The sequence below is a fragment of the Aulostomus chinensis genome, chromosome 16 (genome assembly GCF_037954235.1).
Source record: "Aulostomus chinensis isolate RoL2024-O1b breed Wild chromosome 16, RoL_Achi_v1.0, whole genome shotgun sequence".
Lineage (NCBI taxonomy): Eukaryota > Metazoa > Chordata > Actinopteri > Syngnathiformes > Aulostomidae > Aulostomus > Aulostomus chinensis.
Window position 1 is genome coordinate 4250935 of NC_141335.1, and position 21640 is coordinate 4272574.

Genomic DNA, 21640 nt, shown 5'->3' on the forward strand with positions numbered 1-21640 from the left:
ATAACGCTGTGAGAAATTGTTGCATAACTCAGGAAGGCGGTGCTTCTTTTTTATCAGTTAAAGTAGATTGTTATACTGAAGTGCACCACTCATCACAGTGCTGATGTTGGCATGAACGCGCAGTAAAAACATGAATGATCCCACTTGAGTAGTTTGGGGATTTCTCAGGTTCCGCTGATACTACTGTACTCTCTTCCAACTGCTCAGAACTGGTTCAGGTTTTTTTTGTACAAGAGGCAATGCACACTTGTTTTTCTCACTGTGATATCACCGAAGTTATGTGCTAATAATAGTTTGAACGACAACTTTTGGAGATTGCAAGGCCTTAAATTGTCGGCAGAAAAAGGTTGTGTAACTGCAGGTTTTTTATCGGAGCAAACTCACTAGATAATTTCCACTGAAGGTAAAACATGATAATGCACAGTAAAGTGTACTTTTTTAAAGAATATAGCGCATTTCAAATAAAGATAACCATTCTTGGTTTTGCTTGAGCCGCATGTCAATCATTCACCTATTTCACTGTTGCACAGAAAATTCAGGCAACAGTGACAAAGTTGGTTATTAAGTTTTATTGCTTCTACTGATCAAGGTGTACTGGGTTCCTTTGGAGACAAAAGTGTCCCTTCTCATAGCTTTGTACTCTGTACCTCAGTCACTGGTTCTCAAACAACCAGTTCGTATGTTGTAATTGAAAGCATTTATCAGAACTGAAACCATTATCCTTGCATTTCCTTGTAAACAAATGAATCAACTGGATTGTGCATAAGAAGATTCAGAATGTTGCTGAAGGGTAAGAGTTTCTTCCCTTTCTTAAAAATATTCTCTTTAGTTCCTCATTGGTTTTGCGGGTTATTAATGGCACCTCAAGCACATGGCTCTATTTTGCGAGGTCAGTTCAGTGTGAGACGTTACACAGTGCTAACTGTCCCTCACGTCCTGATCACGTCCCTCACCATCCTGGTGCCATATGGAATATTGCTGGAGGAACAATGCTGTTTGATGGAAAGAGCACACAGGTAACAGTTTCGAGATCAGAGGTTTGATTCCCATGAGAGAGCCCAGTGATAACATTGAGTGCATGTCGGGAATTAAGCTGATGCTGCTCTACGGTGGAGCTTTTGAGTGGCTCAGTGGAGTGAGCTGCAGTTCCTGGATCTTCTGCATTTCAAAGCCATGACGTGCAACATTCGAAGCCTCAGAGAGACATTTTGCAGAGCAGTATGATCAGGTTAAAGGTAGATGAGGAGGGTGCAGTACATTTCAGACATGATTTTTGTAGCCTTGACTGTAACTTGGTTCTACTCTGTGCATACCTGAAGTGGCATTAAGAATGTTGGCATTATTTACCTCTGCAAAGGAGGTACCACGAGGAGTTACCTAATGTCTGTCTATGTCAAAACTTTGTGGCCGATTTTCACCGGACCTGGTGGAGACATGGAGTACAGCCTGTCACGTTTTGGGGCTGGTCCTGGAACATAGTTTTGTTGTTGTTGTTTACAAACTCTCAATGACATCATCAAGTATGCGCAACCATGCGCTCCGTCATCAACAAACAGTTTCTCTGTTGTTTGTAGTTGGTGGCAATGTGGCATCGTTAGCTTAAAGCTAAGTATGTGTTTCTGGCTCTGTCTGCGTTCTTGATTCACAAATAAGTACTGCATCAGTGAAAAATTATAATTAATAAGCTCAGGACACCTATTGATGAGTACCTGGAAGCTAAAATACACCGCTTGGGTTAAGTATTGCTTGAAAAAAATCTGCTGAATTTTGCCAAGCAGGCCAAATATTTCTGTGGTTTCCCAGAGTTGCATGAATGCACAATAATGCTGTGAATCTGTGGTACGTGATATCCGCCTGATAATGACCCATCACGTCCCAACAGAAGTGGGGCATCAGGAAGGAAACCTAGCACCAGGAAAGATATGTTTTTGTTGCCCGTACTAGCAGAGGACAGTTGACGAATCCTCTGAAAGGATTTATGTGTCACCGCCACAAAGACAGTTATCCTTAACTGACTTTAAAGTGCCCCACTTAAGTGTTCTGGCAGGTATTACTCATTCATATCAGACTCATTTGATTTGACTTTTCACTGTCTTCTAGGTAGTAAAAAAAAAAAAAAAAGTTTCCTGTGATGGTGCTGCTGGTCACTGACAGAGTGCCTAGTCGTCAGTATTTTCTTTGAGGTGGTTAGCTGGAAAACCTCCTTCCCTTCCACTCAAAGCATGTTTTGTAGGTCATCCATAGTTTCCAGTCACAGGGGAGGCTCTCTGTGCTCTTCTTCAGTTTCCAGAGTGCTGAATGTCTTCTTCCATCTCAAGGATTCAAAGGTTTAACAGAGCTGAAAGTGCTTGATCTCGAGGGAGGATTTTTGAAGTCTGATAGCAGTGTTTTGTGTCAGTCAAAATGTGAATGAATAGCGAGGAAGTAAATGTAGCAGCAGATGTACTTGTGTCTGTTTGCTGGCTGTGTTTCAGACCCTGAGGAGCTTCTTCCCTCTTCCTTTTTTCTTTGTCTTGGTCTCTGCTAAACTTACCAGTGTACTGAATATATGCATAAGGATATATATTTGTCCTTATATTACAATAACTGCATGAAAAAAAATCGAAATGTATGATCCTGATCCCCAAATGCTTTTTGAAGAGTTTATATGGAAGTTTTGGGTTTTTTTTTACTTTCATTTTGTCTTTTCAAGTTGGATTCATAACAGAATAATGAAAACTCCTGCTGATGATGAAGGGCTAAGATGATTAAAGTTAATAGCATTTTGCATCTAAAACCATGCGGTAACATTGTCCCAGAACAAAAAAGCCACATCTCATAATGGTACAGAAAGCGATGCACCCTGTGAGCCATATCTGTACCCAAATCAAATGGGTTCATCCTTCGGTCAAACGCATCTTTCCACAAAATTTAATTTAAATCAGGTCAGTAGTTTTTGCATAATCATGCTGAGAGACAGATAAACTTAACAGACTCAGGCGGGGGAAACAGAACTTCTGTGGTGCAGGTAACATGCGATTCTTGGGGTAGACAATATGCTCATTTCAATTAGGATACTGAAATTCTACTTACTTGTGTAATTTATGAAAAAATCTTCTGTGAATACTCATGCATGAGTTATTGTTGTCTGGAAAAAAAAAAACACTTTTCAAAAATGGCTCAACCCACAGAGTAATTTAGTGATCTGTTCATCATGTTGGTGTTGAACACTGAATTAATAGATTTTGGTCAGATTTTTACACCAGATTATATAAATTGGCTTCACTAAACTACCCAGTACGCTGACTTAATATGGAGAGAAGATGGGTAGAATATAAATGAAGTTGACAAAGAAGAAGTTTCCCAAAGAAATTGAGAGTTACATAACAAGAGACAGAAGCAGACAAAAGATTAGAACTCGGGAGTGCAGAGACGAGAAGTGAAACATAAAGTGAAATAAGCACACGGCGGTGACACACAGTAGCGAGGCGGGAGTCTGTGAGAGAAACAAGCGTCCTTTCTGCAGCATCTCGTCCCAGTGAGAGCGAAGGCAGGAGACCTCAAGGAAAGCAAAAACTTGCCCAAGGCGCTGCAAGAGCCTACCACAGGGTTCAGAATCCATCCTCAGCCAAATTAATTATTCATAGCTTTTTAGCCTCTAAAGACAGCTTTGACACAGATTGCCCACTCGCCTCCGAGATGAGAGGAGACGACGGGCTGACCTGGCGGAGAAGTAATTCACTGGTAGATTTTTGGCATCTTAAGAGCGTTTAAACTGTGCACACCAAAGAGAATTGATTCAGGAAGAAGTGGGTGAAGCTTTTATCGGTCACTAATGATTGATTAACGAAGTCAGCAGTATTGTTGGTAAACACAATTGGGAGTGTTTAGCCCGGCTCTGTGGGTGTCTGATTGACGGCGTCTTCACCTCAGTGGTTGTTCTGACTGTCAGCTCGTTGGTCTTGTTTTGTACCCCGTGGATCCACATTCAATCCCAGGGTGGGGTATCACCCTCCCAACCCTTCAGACCAGTGTTACACTCAAGAAGCTGCATAAGCAGGTCAAAAACAAATTTAATGTTTTGTTATGCAATTGTAGTGAAATCAAGCCTGTAGTTCCAGTACATTCTGTCGAGCTCGACTCCACTCATGCAGACAGTTTCCTTCCTCCTTCTGAAGCTAATTAACATGTTGTGGAAAGCATATTTTAGTTGTGTAACATTTCCAGTCCTGCCCACATGATCTCCTTCTATCCAAAACCAATATCCATCCCTGGGCATTTTGCTGTAGATGAAGTTGGACTCTTTTCAGGGGCTCACTTATATAGCTGAGACAGTCAGTCCAAGTGCATAAAGAGAACACATCTTTTTTTTTTAGCCTTCTTTACTTGCACACAGAGCTTTTTGTCTCTCCTCCTCTGTGTGTTATCCAGAAAGTGAAATGAACATCTGGTAGACGAGGGCGTTTCACTCTGGGGGTGCAGGGGTAGGATGGGGCACCCAGCTGATCTACACAGCTTGCTCAGCATAACTACACACTCGTGGCTTAGCTTACATTCTGCAGGACAATCAATACTTATCGATGTGTTTTCTTTCTTGCAGGTTAGTTTTTTGACAACGGAACATGTTTTCCACTTAGTATTTCCCGTCTCAGTGCAGGAGCAGTGTTGGAGTCAGGCTATCTGTTGTATTTGTAACTTCATCCTCCTTGTGGGGTGAGGTACTGTAGGAGGGTGGGCTGGGTGTGGGGGTTGTAGGGACAGGGTGCGGGGGTGGAGGATGAACACCAGCGTTTTCACCAGGTCTGCTGTGTGTCTGCTGCCCCTGGCTTCTGTCTCAGGGCCATCCTGTGTGATTTCCCTCCCAAAGAACTAAGTGTTGTTTTTTTCCCCTATAAATTCACACACATGGAGCACATTCATGTAAATATTCATGTGATCTAATATTCACCATCAGCTGTGACACATTCATGAAGTATGCAGGCCGACTCACGCAGGGACTAACATACCGACACATTCCCTCACACCCTAACAGCTAAAAGCTGTTGTAACATCTGCTAAAGGTTTGTCCCTCAACACTCCTGCACATTTCTTACCACTGTTAAACGTCATTCTGCAAATTCTTGCTGTGAGAAAGCGATTCAAGTCGGATTTAACTCACTGTTACTTGTAAACCTCTGCTCTTATCATCCCTGCACTCCTTCCTGGTCTGTGGTTGAATATGCTGATGTTAGAATATTTGTCTAGAACTGTGACTACACACACACACACGAACACACGTGACACACACACATAGACCCACCTCTGAAATTTGCTTTCTCGCCAACATAAGTGCTGAGGAGTACATTGTAACTGTGCATTAAACAGTCATGTCTGCACTAGTCACAGACAAATGTCAGGTGTTAATGTTTTTTATGCATGTGATAAGATCTTAAAATTGCCTGTTATGCTAATTTCTGGCTCTGATATTTTTAATCTGGGGATCCATACTGCTAGACTAGTAGTAGTAGTTGTAGTAGTTGTTGTAGTAGTAGTAGCGTCTGATTCACTATTCAGAAAAAAAATCCTTACTTTGCTTTATTTTTTTAGCTGTTCCTCAGTTCATCTTCGTTTAATGTCACCTTTGATAAAAGCCTTCGCTCTCCTTCCAGCCTGCTCAGTGGCAGCGTCTCGACTGGGAAGACGTTGGGCTGTAGACAACCATGTAAAGACATCCGAGATTAGCTAACATCAAATGTCGAGATCTGACGAGTGTTGAGAGCCGTGTGAAGCTTTTTGTTGCTCAGGAATATCCCAACACCTCCTTCTGTTATTGTTTTAACCTTTTTGCTGTGTGGAAGCAGTAAAATCAGTGTAAGAATAAAACCAATTGGAATTTAAAAGACCTTTGATTGGTAGTTGATTTTTGTGATGTGCAGTAACATCATAAAAACTCTAAAGAATGATTAGAGTCAGAATGTCAAGAGCATTAGAATTCTGTATACTGTATGTGGACCTGTTGTGACTCTGCGGTTGTCTCTGTCCTCTGACCTCCAGATCCAGCCTTACGACAAGATTGCAGCTCGTGGTTTGCCCGACAGCGTGGCTGACAGTCTCAACAAACTAGTGGTGGTGAAGCTGAACGGAGGCCTGGGCACCAGCATGGGATGCAAGGGCCCCAAGAGTCTGATCAGCGTCCGCAACGAGAACACCTTCCTGGACCTCACTGTGCAGCAGATAGAGGTAAAGTACCATACCAGGGCCTGACTTGAAAGCCTGGATGAGCGATGAGAGCTCTTCAGACTGGCTTGAAAAGGATTTGGAAGTCAGGAGCCCACAGCAATGCATTTACAAGAAGTACTCCATCTACTGACAGCTTTAATGTATCCGTATGAGATGTTCTTATGTTATGGAATGATGACAGGTAAGGTTGGCAGAAATGCAGGGGTTGGATGACGTCTAACCAAGTTGTCAAGACACTCGCCATGCTGAAATGTGGTCTAAGACTGTAATCCAGCAGGATACCTCAAATGATGCTAATGCTAGAAGACTCGGCGCGGACCTACAGACCTGATTGGTCTACCTGGCTTTGTTTAGGAACATTTCCAGGGTTTGTTTTTCGAGGTGTGTAAGATGATTCCAGGTGTTAACACACTCAACCACAGCACTATGACTATGAAACTCTATAGTGCTTATTGCTTTAATAGATTTGGTGTTTAAACAGAGAGTCATAATGTAGAGCCGAGGCAGGTCTGGCAACACAAGAATGACAGAGTAGGAGGTCTAAACGTGCTTTCACTGCAGCGACCACACAGGAGACACACAACGATTCCTAATCCCCAAATACTTTTTGATCCTATCACCAAACCTCAGTGCTAATTTCATTTAGAGAACCAAAATGAGCCGTTGAAATATGACTAATCAATCCAGGAACCCTTGAAACACTAACTGTCAGTGTATTGAGATAATCTGTGTGTTTTAGTTGTTGTCTCAGACTTATGGCTGGAGGCGTTCTGTTTTTTTCAGCTCGTAGGTCTGTGCATCACATTCTCTGAAACTCCCTGAGGGAATTTCATCAAACAAAAATGTCCACTGGTGCTCAAGGATGAACTATAAAGGTTTTGGCGGTCAAGGTCACTTTCTTTCCTTTGTCAAGCACAGCCTCTCTTTTGCAAGTCATCCTCTGTCCGTGAATCAGGTTTAACAGTTCGGTGTTGCCTTAGTCAATGGTTTGTTGCACACAGCAGTGAACTGGTTCTGTCACACCAGCACTTACGATGTGACACTGATGTCAGAGTGGGTGGGGCAGCGGTGCAGGATGTGATGTAGTGTCTGTTGTAGTGCAAACATGTGGTGCTGTTTGCTCAGATGTAGCGCGACTGCTTGTCTTGCTTCGTTTGAGGAGATGAACCCAAAGCTTATCGCTATAATCACTGAAAAAAATGTTTTCTTTCTCTCGTGATGGTCCGTGTGTGTGTGTGTGTGTGTGTGTGTGTGTGTGTGTACACCATTACTTCATGTATCTGAAGCTCAGAGGGAGAGGCATGTGTTGATGAAGTGAAAGGAGTTCAGTGTGATATCTGGAGGGAATTGGAATGAAAGAGGATCTGTTGGTGTGATGGCGGGCAGGTCCGAGGCCTGGCTGGGAGACAGAGGACCCTGTGTGTAGACCAGCTGTGTATTTACTTGTGCTGGATCATCAAGACATGATGTGTATTAATCAAAAGTTATTCCCTCCACCAGCAGCACAACCAATCCCTTGTAGCTTTTTAATGCTCAGCCGACATGTTTTTGAGTCTAAATGATTAATAGGAACAAATATAATTCCAATCTGTTCAGTGGCGAGAGAGAGCAGCATGGCCATGACCACGCTGCGTAGAGCGATAGTCCACAGCAAAGCAGGTTCACTGATGGGCTCAGGTTGTTCTTCAAGCTTGCCAACATCATGAAAAAGACAGTTGGAAACTGACGTAGTGAATGTACAGTGAGCTGAACCGTCTCTCATCCCCTCCTTTAGTTTAAGATACATTTTACAAAATGAACATTGACGACGAAAGTGAGATGACTCCATGATGTTGATTTCTCTGTTGATAACCTCTGAGTAGAACTTCAGCCGGACTTCTCCAGTCCTTCCCAAGGCCACATGAATATTTGTCTAATGAAACGTGACAAATGTCAATGTGCTGCATCTCTGAATTGTCAAATATTTAACAGAGACACCGTAGGTCTATTGCTTTTTAAATAATTTTTTCAACTTTACATTTACTAAACCAACATTCCAAGTAGACTTGCCAAGCTGACATGTCTAGTCACGATCCAGTATCTAAAGTTTGCATCAGACGTCTCTCAAACAATACAATATTTAATTCTAAGTTGCATTTTTTACTCATAATTAGCCTGAAACAAGCATTGCTTTCTCCTGAGTTTTGCGAATTGCCGTGGGGCATATTTAGATTTTGGTTAAATTTCATCACAGACTTGGAAATGCTCCAACACCAAAGCTTTGGCTCTAACTGCTCCTTCCCTTGACACTATTGTGCTTCTGCTCCAACTCCCTTCCTGTGATTGTTGAGAGAGACAGGGAGACATCTGTCATCCATCTTTATGGGGAGCCTCATCATAATGTTTGGCACATACACAATTGAGCATGTGACCATCAAAAACCAAGCCCTTCTCCTGTACACTCAGGAGACACTCCTTTCCCTCTTACTGGTTGCACCATCCTTGCTTAGCACTGGACTGGTTCCAGTCATTTTTTTCCTATTAATCACTGAGACCTTAACTGTGGGAAAATGTACAGAATTGCGCAATTGACAAAAGTTTGAAATATTAGTTTGAAATCCGGGTTTGTTAGTGAGGTGAAGATGCAGCCAGAGCTGGTGTGTCTGTGTGTGTGCGTGTGTGTGAGGGTTGTGTAATTTAATTTAGTGTGTGTGTGTGTGTGTGTGTGCGTGTGTGTGCGTATGTGTGTATGTGGATGTGGGGCTGCGTTTCATAACAGCCCCGTGGGACGCCTCTCTACTCTCAACACATTGGGCTCTGTGTCCCCATTGCTGCTCTCCATTTTCTGCTCGGGTCTGGTCAGATTACCTCCTGACTCAAACAACCTGTTTAGAAAGGGAGAAAATGGACCTCATACACGCCGACCCGTGACCGCGTCTGCTGCGTGACAACACCCCTCTCAGCCATCACGCAGCTTCGGTCAGCGGGACGCAGGTTTATTTTGAAGCCTTTCAGTGAAGAGGTCTGTTCACACTCACTGGAGGCAGACCAGGAGGGAGGGTTTACTGGAATGGTGCCACCTAGCTGCAGAAAATTGACTGCATTCACCCGAGTCCTGCTGGGAAAGAAGAGGAAGTCTAGAACAGACAGTTGTGAAGTGTTGCTTCAGTCTTAGCTGCAAGACATCAGGTGAAGTTGCGCAACGAGAGGGAGAAGGATACTGTTGACATTAAAACAGCAAGAGTTTACTGAGTGGAAATTATTAATGGGTTTGTGGTTTGTTGAATAACAGACCTTGAACTGGTTAGTTAGTTTTGTCGCTCATGCAGGCGGTGGTTATCTAAAGCCTCTGACACACGGCCCCTACTCCCTCAGCTTTGCAACAAAGTTTTAAAGTCCCGTGCAGTGATTTGAACTTTCCTTATGAAAAAAAATAGTAACTCTGCAAAACTGAGAATAAAAACCTATTTTTTGCATCAGCTGCTACAACATTCAGCCTTCCAGAAGTGGACACTGTCTAGAACTGAAGAAGCCTTGAAGATGAGAAACATGTAAATAAGGACCATTGTCATGTGATTCAACCGCCCTGGATTATTAATAATATGCAAATGTACTGATGGTTCCTGGATCCCTCTAAAAAAAAAAAAAAAAAAAAACATGAAGAGGCTTCACGTTCTGCAAATGGAACATTAAACATATTTGAAAACTTTAAAAGGTAGATCTGTATATAGAGACTTGAGGCTGCTCGTGTGGAGTTCCTTTGACTGCTCTATGGTTTGATCCGTCCTGTCTCTCTGTTGATTGTGTAATACTGCCCACACACCCAGTGTCAACATTCTTCATACCAGCTTCTCGTAATCAGTATTTACTGTCTTTGATATGTGTGAGTGCTAGGAGACATTCGATTGTGAAACTCGGCTGTTATCATCCTGCAGTGTCAGGCTGCTGTCGGAGGGAGATGAGGTAACTGCTTAAACACAAATACAGAGTAGGTGAAGCAGGTGACCAGCCAAAACCCGATGAAAGATCTTTGGCTCAAGTTTAGTAAAGACGACTCACTTCTTAGTTTCTCTCAGTCTGAAAGTTCAACATTTGTCCTGTCACAGTTTTTTTTTTCCTTATCTTGATCAAAGTAAAGCTTCTCTCTTTCTGTTCAAGTCTTCTTTTCCTCCTGTTGTAAAACACAACAAACACAGGAAATCCATCGCTCAACCCTCCACTTCAACCTTCTCTTAAAGAGTTTCCCTCTTTTAATGTCCTCCACCAGTCCTCGATTTCTTTACAGCAGCGTGTTGTCCCAATATTTACTGCATCTATGATTCACATTGTGTTCGTCTGTCCTGCAGCACCTGAACAAGACGTACAACACAGATGTTCCCCTGGTTCTCATGAACTCCTTCAACACGGATGAAGACACAAAGAAGATCCTGCAGAAGTACACGCACCACCGCGTCAAGATACACACCTTCAACCAGAGCAGGTGAGACAAACTCCTACTGCGCACTACCACTGCTGGAGATGAGGGGTGATAAAAGTTGCAGAACGCCTCCAAAAGTTGTTTGTGTGTGTGTTTGTGTGTGTGTGTGTGTGTGTTTCTTAATAGTTTGTATCAGCAGTGTAGAAGGGGAGAATATTGTGAATCACAAAGTTGTGATGCCACTCATCAACTTTCAGTGAGAGAAATGCTCTCAGCTCTGCAACAAAATGCAAAATGTCCACACACACACACGTACACACTCGCACACACACACACATACCCACCAATTCTCTAGCCCCTTACGGGAAGCGAGCCACAAATCATGGCATTCACCCAGAGCCCATAAATATCATGTATGCTGCAGAGTCATTTAACTGGGGACTGGATGCCAACTAAACTGGTCCCCATTGGAGACAAAAGCCAGATGCTCGTGGTTGTCAGTGGCGTTTTGGTGGAACAGGCCTCAGAGGGTTTCAAGCTCTTAATTGGTCCTCACAGGGATAGATACTCGAGATAGTTGTACTTCCTGTCACACTAGAACCCCCCCCCCCCGCACACCATTAAGCTGCTTTGCATGTTCACATAGAACTGAAGTGTGATTTGATCCAGCAAAGCAAAACCAGAGACCTGATGCGTGACACATCTGTATTCACTGCTCCCTCCCTCCGCCGCTGCCAGCCAACATATTCCGTCTCTGTTCATCTGTGTTCGGACGAGGAGGCGTAATAGCAGCACAACAGTCCCACTTTGAACAAGCGTGTGTTGTTAAAGAGGCTTGTGTGTGCTGACCACCAGTCACACTGCGCTTGTTGGCCTCTGCACTGGTGGATGAATGAGAGACATTCTCTCTCCCAGTAAGATTATCGAACCTGATCGAACTCAACGTCCTCTAAAAAGGAAGTGGTCTATATTTAGTGGCTGAGTAGCCGGCAGACAATCCCCCACTGCACTCGGCTCTTGATTTGGCACTTAAACTGCTAAGAACAGCAGAGAGAAGACAGGAAATATCATGTAGTGTGCAGAGAGAGTCCTTCATATTTAATGCAGTGGTGCCTCCAGTTTGTCAGTCAAGTGGAACACTACTTAAATTATTTAGATCGCTTATATGGTCTCAACAGGAGAGACGAACAAAGCAGTTTTTGTAATGTGAGTTGGTTGGTGGGGGCGTCTAATATTTAACGTCAGCACACAGCAACGGTTTGAATACTTGACATGTCAATCAATAAGAGAACAAAAAGAAAAGCTGCGGTTCAAGTGGCGAGCGTCAGTGACATCACACCATCTGGCGCTCCAGCTGGAGAGGGAACGGCGTTTATTTGGTTTAACCAGTCAAATCCAAACATTCTCCCGCTATTTTACCAGCCGATGAGAAGTGTTTAGTTACCTGTTGAACCCCAGAACGGATGAATAGACCTCCCAGCCTCATTCAGAGCTCTGTGTCTGTCTGTCTGTCTGTCTGCGTTGTTGTTTTTTCCCTGTCATCTTTGAGATTAATTCAAAAAGAGACCAGATTAGATTAACATTTACATGAAGTGAAGTTACGGTTTCATCCTTGAAACACGAGGTGTGACCGATCTGTTGGGTCTGTGTCACTGTTACACATGAGACAGAAGTGATTTCCCCTCCTCTCCAAAAGTGGTCCGTCCTGTTGTCCTTGATGACGTTTAGAAACTCATCCAGCTTTAGACTCAACAACACAGCCACATGACAACCTGACCTGATGGGTTTCAGTTTGAAGACATCTTCCATCGACGGTGATGAAAGACAGGAGGTGGTCATGTAGGCGGGGGGGGGGGGGGGGGGAGAGACTTACTGTAAATGCTTGTTGAATGGAAAACAGGAATTGGTTTTAATTTGTCACGTAGGAACAACATTTCCTCATCAGAGAGAGGTTCAGCCTGTGAGAACACTTGTTTCGTCTCCTGACTCTTAACCCTTGGGGGGGGGGGGGGGGTTTCTGAATTCTGAGGAAGGAGCTCTGACATCATCAGGGTTGTTGTGGGCTGTGGTGTTCTGGAGACGGTTTCGGCAGTGACGAAGCCTGGACGATCCAACAAATGATGCAACTGTGCATTTCTGGGAAATCTAAAACTTTCTTAAGAGCTCGAATCTCACCAGACACTGAGTCTTGTTTGATATTTCTACCCCATTGGCCTGAAGTTCTGGATTAAAGATTCAGTTGATGTATTTCTTCCCCTGTTCCTGGGAGTCTGCTGGTGTTTATTACACCTCACAAGCTGCCCAGCTGCTGACTTCCTGCGTTTTAATCCACCTGATTACGTTCAATGTAACAACACCCTAACTTTTGTAACAGCAACAAAAAAAGATGCCTGACATTGAATGCACTGTTTAGGAAGGAGCAATGTTTTCGTTCACTACCCCGAACTCTTGTGTTCATACAAAAGTCAAATGCGTTCATGGAAGTGGAGAACCCTTTCAGAACATCCGGAAATATCAAAAATGTGTTGTTCTGTCGTGAATGAGTGCAGCAGTGACAGAATCATCTGCTGACGGAGACGTTGTTCACAGGCCACATTTCAGAATCATCACGTTGCAGATGTGCACATCACTTCAGTTGCTTTCTAACAAATTTGTTTTTAATGCATTTCAGTGTATTTTTGTTTTGCTCTTTGAATAAAAAATGCAGTGGGATTGACTGCAGCCGCATGATGTAACTTATTGGCAACAACAGTATGAGTGATACTAGCGACGGAAAAAGAGCCCTGGTATCTGAGTCAGTATCAGCAGATGTCAGAACTGCACCAGAACTAAAAAAGAAGTGGAACGGTGAAACTAGTGAATGAAGTCACATGACTATAAGATTTTAAAGGTGCACGTAAAGCAGTATTGTATTAAATTGGTGATTTATACACCAGCACCCTCCTGAATGCAGATGAAACCCGTCAGAACTGCAGGAAGAAACGACTGACGAGATCAGCTGACCCTCCACTCATGACTTGTACAAATACTCCATGTGATCTCAGTCAGATGTTCTTGGTTCCTGGTAGTTGGAAGGTTTCTGCCCTGATTCAGCAGTACTACGTTAACGTGGTAGTAACACAGTGTTCCTCTCTGACCAATCATATCAAACCTTTGAAGACTTTGATCTCAGAATGAATCCGGCTCCCACCCAGCTTTGCTCCTCACTGCCAGGTCTGGCAACTGGACCTGACGTGGATCCTGCTTAGAACCGTTTGTTCGGGTTCATGAACATCAAGATGAGGGCCAGTTGGCTCATCTGGTTTCTTGGAGGATCCAAACTCTGATAGCGCTTTGAAAAGCAACACTGATTTTAATTCATGTGACGTTTCTTCTGCTGCTTTGTCAGGTTTTTTTTTCTTCACACTCTAGGTTTTGTGTTGTTAATCGTCTTCAGGCTGAGGATCACAACTCTGCTCTAATAGAAATCATCCGTTTGTTTATTCTTCTCCTTGCTGTTTTTGATTACATCAAACTACATAAATAGACAATGACAGAATCCTCTGTTAAATGTTGTTCAACGATCATTTTGTTCGTTTCCTCTCTTGTTCTGAGTCGTCTTCCAGCTGAATGTTTGTTCAGAAAGCAGGAAGAAAGTCCAGCATTGAATTGGAAACACACGTTTGTCTGATTCTGATGGTGCTGTAATCTCCTCCTCAGGTATCCTCGCGTCAACAAAGAGTCCCTCCTCCCCGTGGCCACTAGCCTGACCATGACGGGCCAGAACGCCGAGGGCTGGTACCCGCCGGGCCACGGCGACATCTACGCCAGCTTCTATAACTCTGGCCTGCTGGACCAGCTGATCGCTCAGGGGAAGGAGTACATCTTTGTGTCGAACATCGACAACCTGGGAGCTACCGTGGACCTGCACATCCTGCACCAGCTGGTCAGCCAGCCCAACGGGAAACGCTGCGAGTTCATCATGGAGGTGACGGACAAGACACGCGCTGACGTCAAGGTTGGTGCGGGCCGATCGGGGCGGCATTTATTTAGTGGCCTGAACTGGTGCGTCAGGTCTGTGTTCCTCTGACCTGTCGGGACAAACGGCACCAACACAAATCACTGCATGTTTGTATGCCTGTGATAACAACACAGACGTTGAAGCGTTAGAGGAGATTCACCTGTGCTGGTATCAGGCCTGGATCGATTGATTTCTCTCTCTCTGGATCCACTGGTGTTGTCTTGTGAGTTCACTGGAGATTTCCATCCCACACCGATGCATGTACATGTCATAAGTGGTGCTCAGGTGTGAGATTTGTAAAAATGTCACCCTCGTCACACAAACCAAGCAGTTGACCTGGAAACAAAGAACGAGTCAAGATTATAAAAAGACATTTAAGTGAATGGACTCTTCAGGAACTGATCTGGGACCAGGGATTTTGAGCTTGTATATACCAGATCATTATAGCCTTTAGATGCTACTGGAAACGATGCCTCGGTAACAATATCATGATGTTTTTGTAGTGTAGTCCATCCTTTTTTAACCACCAGCCGTCAACATTTCTAGCGGGTTCTGTGTCTGTCAGTGACGGAACATTTAAGGAAGCTGGTGGCTGTGATTGACAGGGAGGAACGCTGATCCAGTATGAAGGGAAGCTGCGTCTGCTGGAGATCGCCCAGGTGCCCAAAGCCCACGTGGACGAGTTCAAATCCGTTTCTAAGTTCAAGATCTTCAACACCAACAACCTGTGGATCTCTCTGGCTGCCATCAAGAGGCTGCAGGAGCAGAAGGCCATGGACATGGAGATCATCGTCAACCCCAAGGTCAGCCATGGTCTCACACACACACACACACACACCCACACACACGGCCAGGCAGCACACACTTCCGGACTGAAGAAGCCTTTTGGAAATTCGTCGTGTTTCCTTTCAATTTCTCATTAAAATTGAAACCTATTTTCTTGCTTGAGAGTCTGAGATGACCAAGTGTTCGGTGTTGATTCTGACGAGCTGCTGATGAGCGAATAAAAAGATCTTAGCAATAAAGAGTTTAAAATACGCAATAAAAAGTTCCCTCTGATGGCGTGAGAGCGCGTTCCTCACCACTCTGCAGGGATTTCTGGCTAATTAACAAAATGAAGGCAGGCCCCCATGAAGACACGATATGACACGTGATGCATCATGGAATGAATCATGATGAGTAACGTTACAAGTACTGGAGTCCCAACAGAACAGAAACGTTCCGTCACAGCTTCCCTGTCCTCCGTCTCTCCTGCTGGAGCTGTCAGTCTCTCTCTCCTTCCTCTGGCGCATGATGGATGCTGTCGGAGGGGAATGACTGATAAATGTCCTTCTACTAGTTCTTCATGTGATCATCCATGCATGAGTCTGGGGGCCAGGACAAAGAGGAACCACACCAAGATGGCTGCCGGTCTAATAGATGTCCTCATGAACCAACAAGTGAACCTCTCTGGGTAACAGGGCTGGTTCTACTCTGGCACCTGTTGGCAGCAGCAGCGCTTCTCTCCTTCTTTGGTTCTCGTCTCGCTCGCTGAGCCGTTCGCTGTCATGTGAGGTTTTTAAACACAAAGAAGAGAATCGAGGGGGAACAAATCCAGTTTTCTGGTCACCTCTCGGGTGCCTCGCTTGCCCTAATTGGGTCTGTGTGAGTGTTCAGAGCAGGAGTTTGGGGTGGGATGGTGTAGTAGAGGCAACGAGGGGCAAGAAGGCTTTGCTTTGCTGACGTCTCTCTGTCTGGCCTGCAGAAGAGCAGCTTCTCAGTAACAGAAGAGAGCAGACGAGTTGCTGCAGCTGCTAGCTTACAGGGTTTCACTTTCTCTGGATGTTGTAACCAAATAACAAGGTAAACGTTGGTGAACATCATCTCTGTGAGAGCAAAGCTCAGGCTGCTCTCGCTTTCCAACTTTTTTTTTTCCCTACATTTGTCTGCTGATGGATGTCCCTAAATGGTCATCCGTTACAGGCACTGCACGCCCGGGGACGCTGCCACTCGGCAGACAACCAAGAAAGTGGGCTTTTAGGGTGGATGGCGAGGGGGCTTAAAGACAGAGGGACTGGTCAGACGGAAGTTGATTGTCTTTATATAGAACCACATCACCAAGTACAGCAGGTCTAGGGCTGCACTCTGAAACACACACACACTCACACACACACACAACCCCACAGGACAAGCACAGCTGCTGAAAAACGTTAACAGGCGAAAACGCAAAGAGAGAGGATGGATAGAGGCAGATAGAGAAGGACTGAGAGAGAGAGACACACACGCTCACAGCCACCAACAGCAATAATAGCAGCTGGAATGTTCCAGAAATGGCTGAAGGTAATAAAGATGAAGTAGGAATCTGGATCTGCTCTGGTGGAACCCCAGAATAAAACCCAGAAGAGCTGGTAGGGAGTTTATTACAAGGCTTCATGCCTCCATGTCACATGTCTGTCCTCCGTTGCCCCCGGTAACAGGGTTGTTATGTCAGGAGCAGCACAGCAGCCATGTCTGACTTGATGAGTCTTGATGTCATGGAGATGCGGCGCCTCAGGACGTAATGCTCTGCTAGCACAGGCTGTCGTCCGCTTGGGCCTGAGTCCGTCGGTACGACGACAGCAGATGTTGTCTTGTAGCGCTCAGGTAGCGGCTCGCACAGCGTCACATAGCCAGGAACTCAACAGCTGAGTACATCGCCGCTGAGCAGGTCAGGACCCGCCGTTGATGACCTGCCTTATGATGCTAATTAAGAAGAAATCAGGATTGTAGTGCAAATAACTTTTTTCTTGCCATTTGCTATTAAAGGTAAATGTCCAGGATCAGGCGGCGGAGTGATGTCATAGAGGCGTCGTACAAAAACACATTCACTATCGCTGAAGCGTGTGGCGTTGAAGCTTTCAGCACTAAAGTTTATTTAAGCGAACTTTCAGCTCCTCTCTACGTGAGCGCTCGTGTGCTGCCGAGTGTCTGAGGGTGAAAGTCAAACACGCTCATCCACTATGAGCCTGCTTCCTTCCAGTCAGCTTAATTTAACACTTCCATCTATTTTGTTTTAATACTTGTTTTTAGTATGAAAGTACTCAAATAATGAAGCCTTTTTTGGAATTTTATATGTTTTTTTTGGAAAACATCCCACCACGTCCCATCTGTGTCTCACGACCCCTCACTGAGGGAAGCCTGATGTAGCCGAGGTCGTACCGGAGCAACGCCGATGAACAGAAGCCTTTTATACCAAATATCAAATATAGAAAAAAATCAAATGAAACCGTTTTCTGTAAAATGAATGGATGGTGTGTGAACTGTAGTCCTGTTCTTGTTTTGGTTCATTAATTTGGTGGCTTCTGGTTTGAGTTCTTTTGGGTGATGATGTATTAATTGATGCTCTAATCTGTCTCACACACACACACACACACACCTCTCACTTTTAAGCAATCATTTGACGTTGCCACGGTAACCATCGTGACCCCTCTCCTGTCTTTGTCTCCATCAGACTCTTGACGGTGGGCAGAACGTCATCCAGCTGGAGACGGCTGTCGGCGCCGCCATCAAATGTTTTGACAACGCCATGGGCATCAACGTCCCCCGTAGCCGCTTCCTGCCCGTCAAGACCACGTCGGACCTGCTGCTGGTCATGTCCAACCTGTACAGCCTGGAGGCCGGATCCCTCACCATGAGCCCCAAGAGGGAGTTCCCCACCACGCCGCACGTCAAGCTGGGCAGCTCCTTCACCAAGGTCGTCCTGCTGGTGATGATGTCATGGCAGAGATTTTGACTGTGACGCCTAATAATTTCCTCCTCTCTGTCCTGGATCAGGTTCAGGAGTACTTGACCCGCTTCGAGAGCATCCCGGACATGCTGGAGCTGGACCACCTGACCGTGTCTGGTGACGTCACCTTTGGGAAAAATGTTTCGCTCAAGGTGAACCTCAGTACTGTCGCCGTGTACACAAGTACATTCACTGAAATACTTCAGTGCAGAGCAGTTTTAGGGTCCCTTACTGAAGTACTCCTAGTTTAGTTAACGTTATACTTCTACACGACTCTAGTTCAGATGGAAATATTCACAACAGTCATTTTACAGCTTTAGTTGCTTGGCAAATTTGCATTCTTATAGTGTTACTTTATTAAACACGGATAATTACGATTGTTAGACTTTGTTCCTGTCATACAGAGAAAATGTTATACCCCCCAAACACACACAATAACACACACACACACTGACTTGATACATAAATCAAGTAAAATAAAATGAGTTCTGATGTAAACAGGAAGTGAGGATACTTGAGCGCCAGAGGCAGGATAAACGCTAACAGAGGGTAAAAGTAAATCAATAAATAAAAACAAGCGAGACTAAAGGTCTCGTCCACAAACGTAGTAATTAAATTACTTTGATTGGTTTGATAGAAAACATCATAAACAAATAATCGTTTCATTCATTCTATTTATTACCTCTCAGTCTGAACCTGTCAGCGACAGAAGAACGTCGCCAGCTTTGGCGTTTCGTTCAATTATTTCTGTTGTTGTGATGAAAACTGAATTTCTCTTCAAGTCCAAGAGCCGAGTGACTCTTCCAGCCGAATCTGAATGCACAGAAACATAAGCGTGAAACTCAGAAGGAGCATTCCATTATTTACACTTACTGCTGACTGGCGGCAGGAGATGAGGTCACAAACCCCACGTGAAGTCTGATTGGCAGTCACGGACAGAAGCTGTTGACTGTCTCAACCTGGTCGCTGAGGCTGGTGGCTGTCATTGATTTACTGCTTCAATTAAACCCTGGTTTGGAAATGTCACGCCGCCACTTGCGTCACACAGACCAACTCATCGCTCTTCCTCCTCACAGGGAACCGTCATCATCATCGCTAACCACGGAGATCGGATTGACATTCCAGCCGGTTCCATGCTGGAGAACAAAATCGTGTCTGGCAACCTTCGCATCCTGGACCACTGAGGCCTTCTTCCTTCAACCCACCCTCATCATGTGACCCAGCTGGCTTGATCCCAGTCATGTGACCTATTACTCATGTTTACTCGACACCAACAGATTGTCAGAGGATGCGTGATTGCATGTGCAGTGCTCCGACATGAGGAAGGAGGCGTGAGCGGGGATACGCTGCCCCCTGCTGGCTGGTTATGGTAGTAATAATAAAACCCATGACGCTGGTCAGGGGCATAATAAACAGACCACAGCTAAAACTACAAATCCCAGCTGAACAACACCTGACCTCCCATCAGAGAGGAAACCCTCTGATCCCTTTCATGGTGCACTGACAGCACTGCTCATGCAATCACATGGTGCGCACACGCCGAGAGGCCACGTCGCCGTCTCTAAAGTTCCAGAAGAGTTTCAGCCATTTAGCAGAAGCGAACACAAGGTTCCATCTTTCCTCCGTCACGAGAAAGGAAGAGCGTAGTTTTAATAGAATATAAAATAAACACAATCCCTTACGTTTACATCGCCAACTCACAAAATTGACCAAAACTTGGGTTTGAAAATGAAACCAAGACATCTGGACTGATTTTAAAAATGACAAAGCTTGGGCTGCAGACCCCCCCCCCCCCCCCCCAACAACAAATAGATCAATGTTTGGATTTTGCCTCGATTACATTGTACCGTTGGACATTGAATCGATTTAGGGACAAAAATCCAGGGATCATTGCTCTGTGTTGCCAGGTAGATTTGATTTCTGATTTAAAAAAATCTCACCACTCAGCGTAAGACAGAGCTGCTTAACAAGCAGCAGCTCAGGCAAACAAAGGTGTGTCCGGAAGTAAAGAGGCTTGCTAATGCAGCAGCTAACGAATCCCCTTCATCCTACGGAGACGCCTCTTGTTCAGTGTTGCTGTTTGATATCAAGTGTGATGTTTTCAAAGCTCAGAATCAAATATTCTCTGTCCGGCTGTCTGTTTCAGCTCTAAGGTAACACGACCCAGAGAATCAGAGTAAAACTGTCCGTCATGGAACCAAAACAAGCAAAGACGCTGGAAATGGAGGGAAAACGCCAGGAGCTCCTCCACCAGCGCTGCCGCTACCCTTTGATTGGTCACTCATGAAACATTGATTAGCTCAACTCCAGTTAACCTCACAAGTAGCAACAATGCTCCAGTCACTCTGTTAGTGGAACCGTGTTGAAACCTGAAGCACGTGTGAAGTAATAATTGCCAAGCCCGTTTCCATGGCGACGCCACCAGTGACTTCCTCTTCTTGCAGACTCCAACATACCTCCACTTGATATTAACTAACACTCTCAATGTCCAGAGCATCCTGGTCAGGACTAAGCATTTGTGCCATAGCGATGACACTAAACCACCTCTGACTCCGCCCTCACGCCGATGATGTTAATGATGATGGTGATTGAGGAGTGTGACAACTCACGTCTGCCACCAAGTGATCTAAAGGCCTTTTCTTTGTACAGTCCCTGTCTGGTGAAAATGTCGCTGTTGTGCTTTATTTTCGTTTTCATCCCATAAGTTTGCTCACATTTGGATCTGGTGTGAAACCTCCATCATCCAGCGTCGGCTCTTCCTCGGAGGAGGTGGAGGAGGAGGTGCAATACTGTCCTGTACTTGTACACACACATTCAGATAAACCCCAGCGTTCCAGCGTGAGAGTACTTGACACGGGTCCACTGATGTGTGCGGACCACCGGCCTGAAAGCAATAAGTGTTGATCTGTGAGTGACGAGGTCTAAGCCCCGCCCAGCTCTGCCTCCTCAGAGCTGAATAAAGTGCAATATGGAATACTGAACACGTGTGTGTGTGTGTGTGTGTGTGTGTGTGTCAGTTGTGTTTTACAGTCACTTCATTCATCTGTGACTTCATTCAAATTTAAGTCAACAGAAAATATAAACACAATCCCTTATGTTTACATCACCAACTCACAAAAAGCTACCAGAATTTGGGTTCAAAAGTGAAACAAAAAAAAAAAGTCTCCATTGATTTTAAAAATGACAAAGCTTGGGCTGCAGACCCCCCCCCCCCCCCCCCAACAAATAGATCAATGTTTGGATTTTGCCTCGATTACATTGTACCGTTGGACATTGAATCGATTTAGGGACAAAAATCCAG

The 21640-nt window shown here is 44.8% G+C and overlaps 1 protein-coding gene and 1 long non-coding RNA gene across 6 annotated transcripts in view; one reads left to right on the forward strand and one right to left on the reverse strand.

The window, feature by feature from the left end:
* ugp2b (UDP-glucose pyrophosphorylase 2b) overlaps positions 1 to 21337 on the forward strand; it is a 29211-nt gene extending 7874 nt beyond the window's left edge. For all 4 annotated transcript variants that reach the window (XM_086180715.1, XM_086180713.1, XM_086180714.1 and 1 more), the window contains exons 4-10: positions 6013 to 6198; positions 10524 to 10657; positions 14294 to 14591; positions 15200 to 15397; positions 18064 to 18306; positions 18387 to 18491; positions 19416 to 21337. In XM_086180715.1, the coding sequence (XP_086036841.1) occupies positions 6013 to 6198; positions 10524 to 10657; positions 14294 to 14591; positions 15200 to 15397; positions 18064 to 18306; positions 18387 to 18491; positions 19416 to 19523 (1272 nt within the window). In that variant the 3' untranslated portion in view covers positions 19524 to 21337. The remainder of the gene's footprint in view (positions 1 to 6012; positions 6199 to 10523; positions 10658 to 14293; positions 14592 to 15199; positions 15398 to 18063; positions 18307 to 18386; positions 18492 to 19415) is intronic.
* On the reverse strand, positions 13778 to 19600 carry LOC147247222 (uncharacterized). Of its 2 annotated transcripts, XR_015109493.1 has the most exons (4): positions 19246 to 19600; positions 19022 to 19152; positions 14755 to 14930; positions 13778 to 14664 (listed from the first exon to the last, which is right to left on the reverse strand). It is a non-coding gene; the product is annotated as an uncharacterized LOC147247222 (long non-coding RNA). The 2 variants fall into 2 exon arrangements; XR_015109492.1 differs by having other exon boundaries at positions 19022 to 19600.
* Positions 21338 to 21640: the final 303 nt, after the last annotated feature.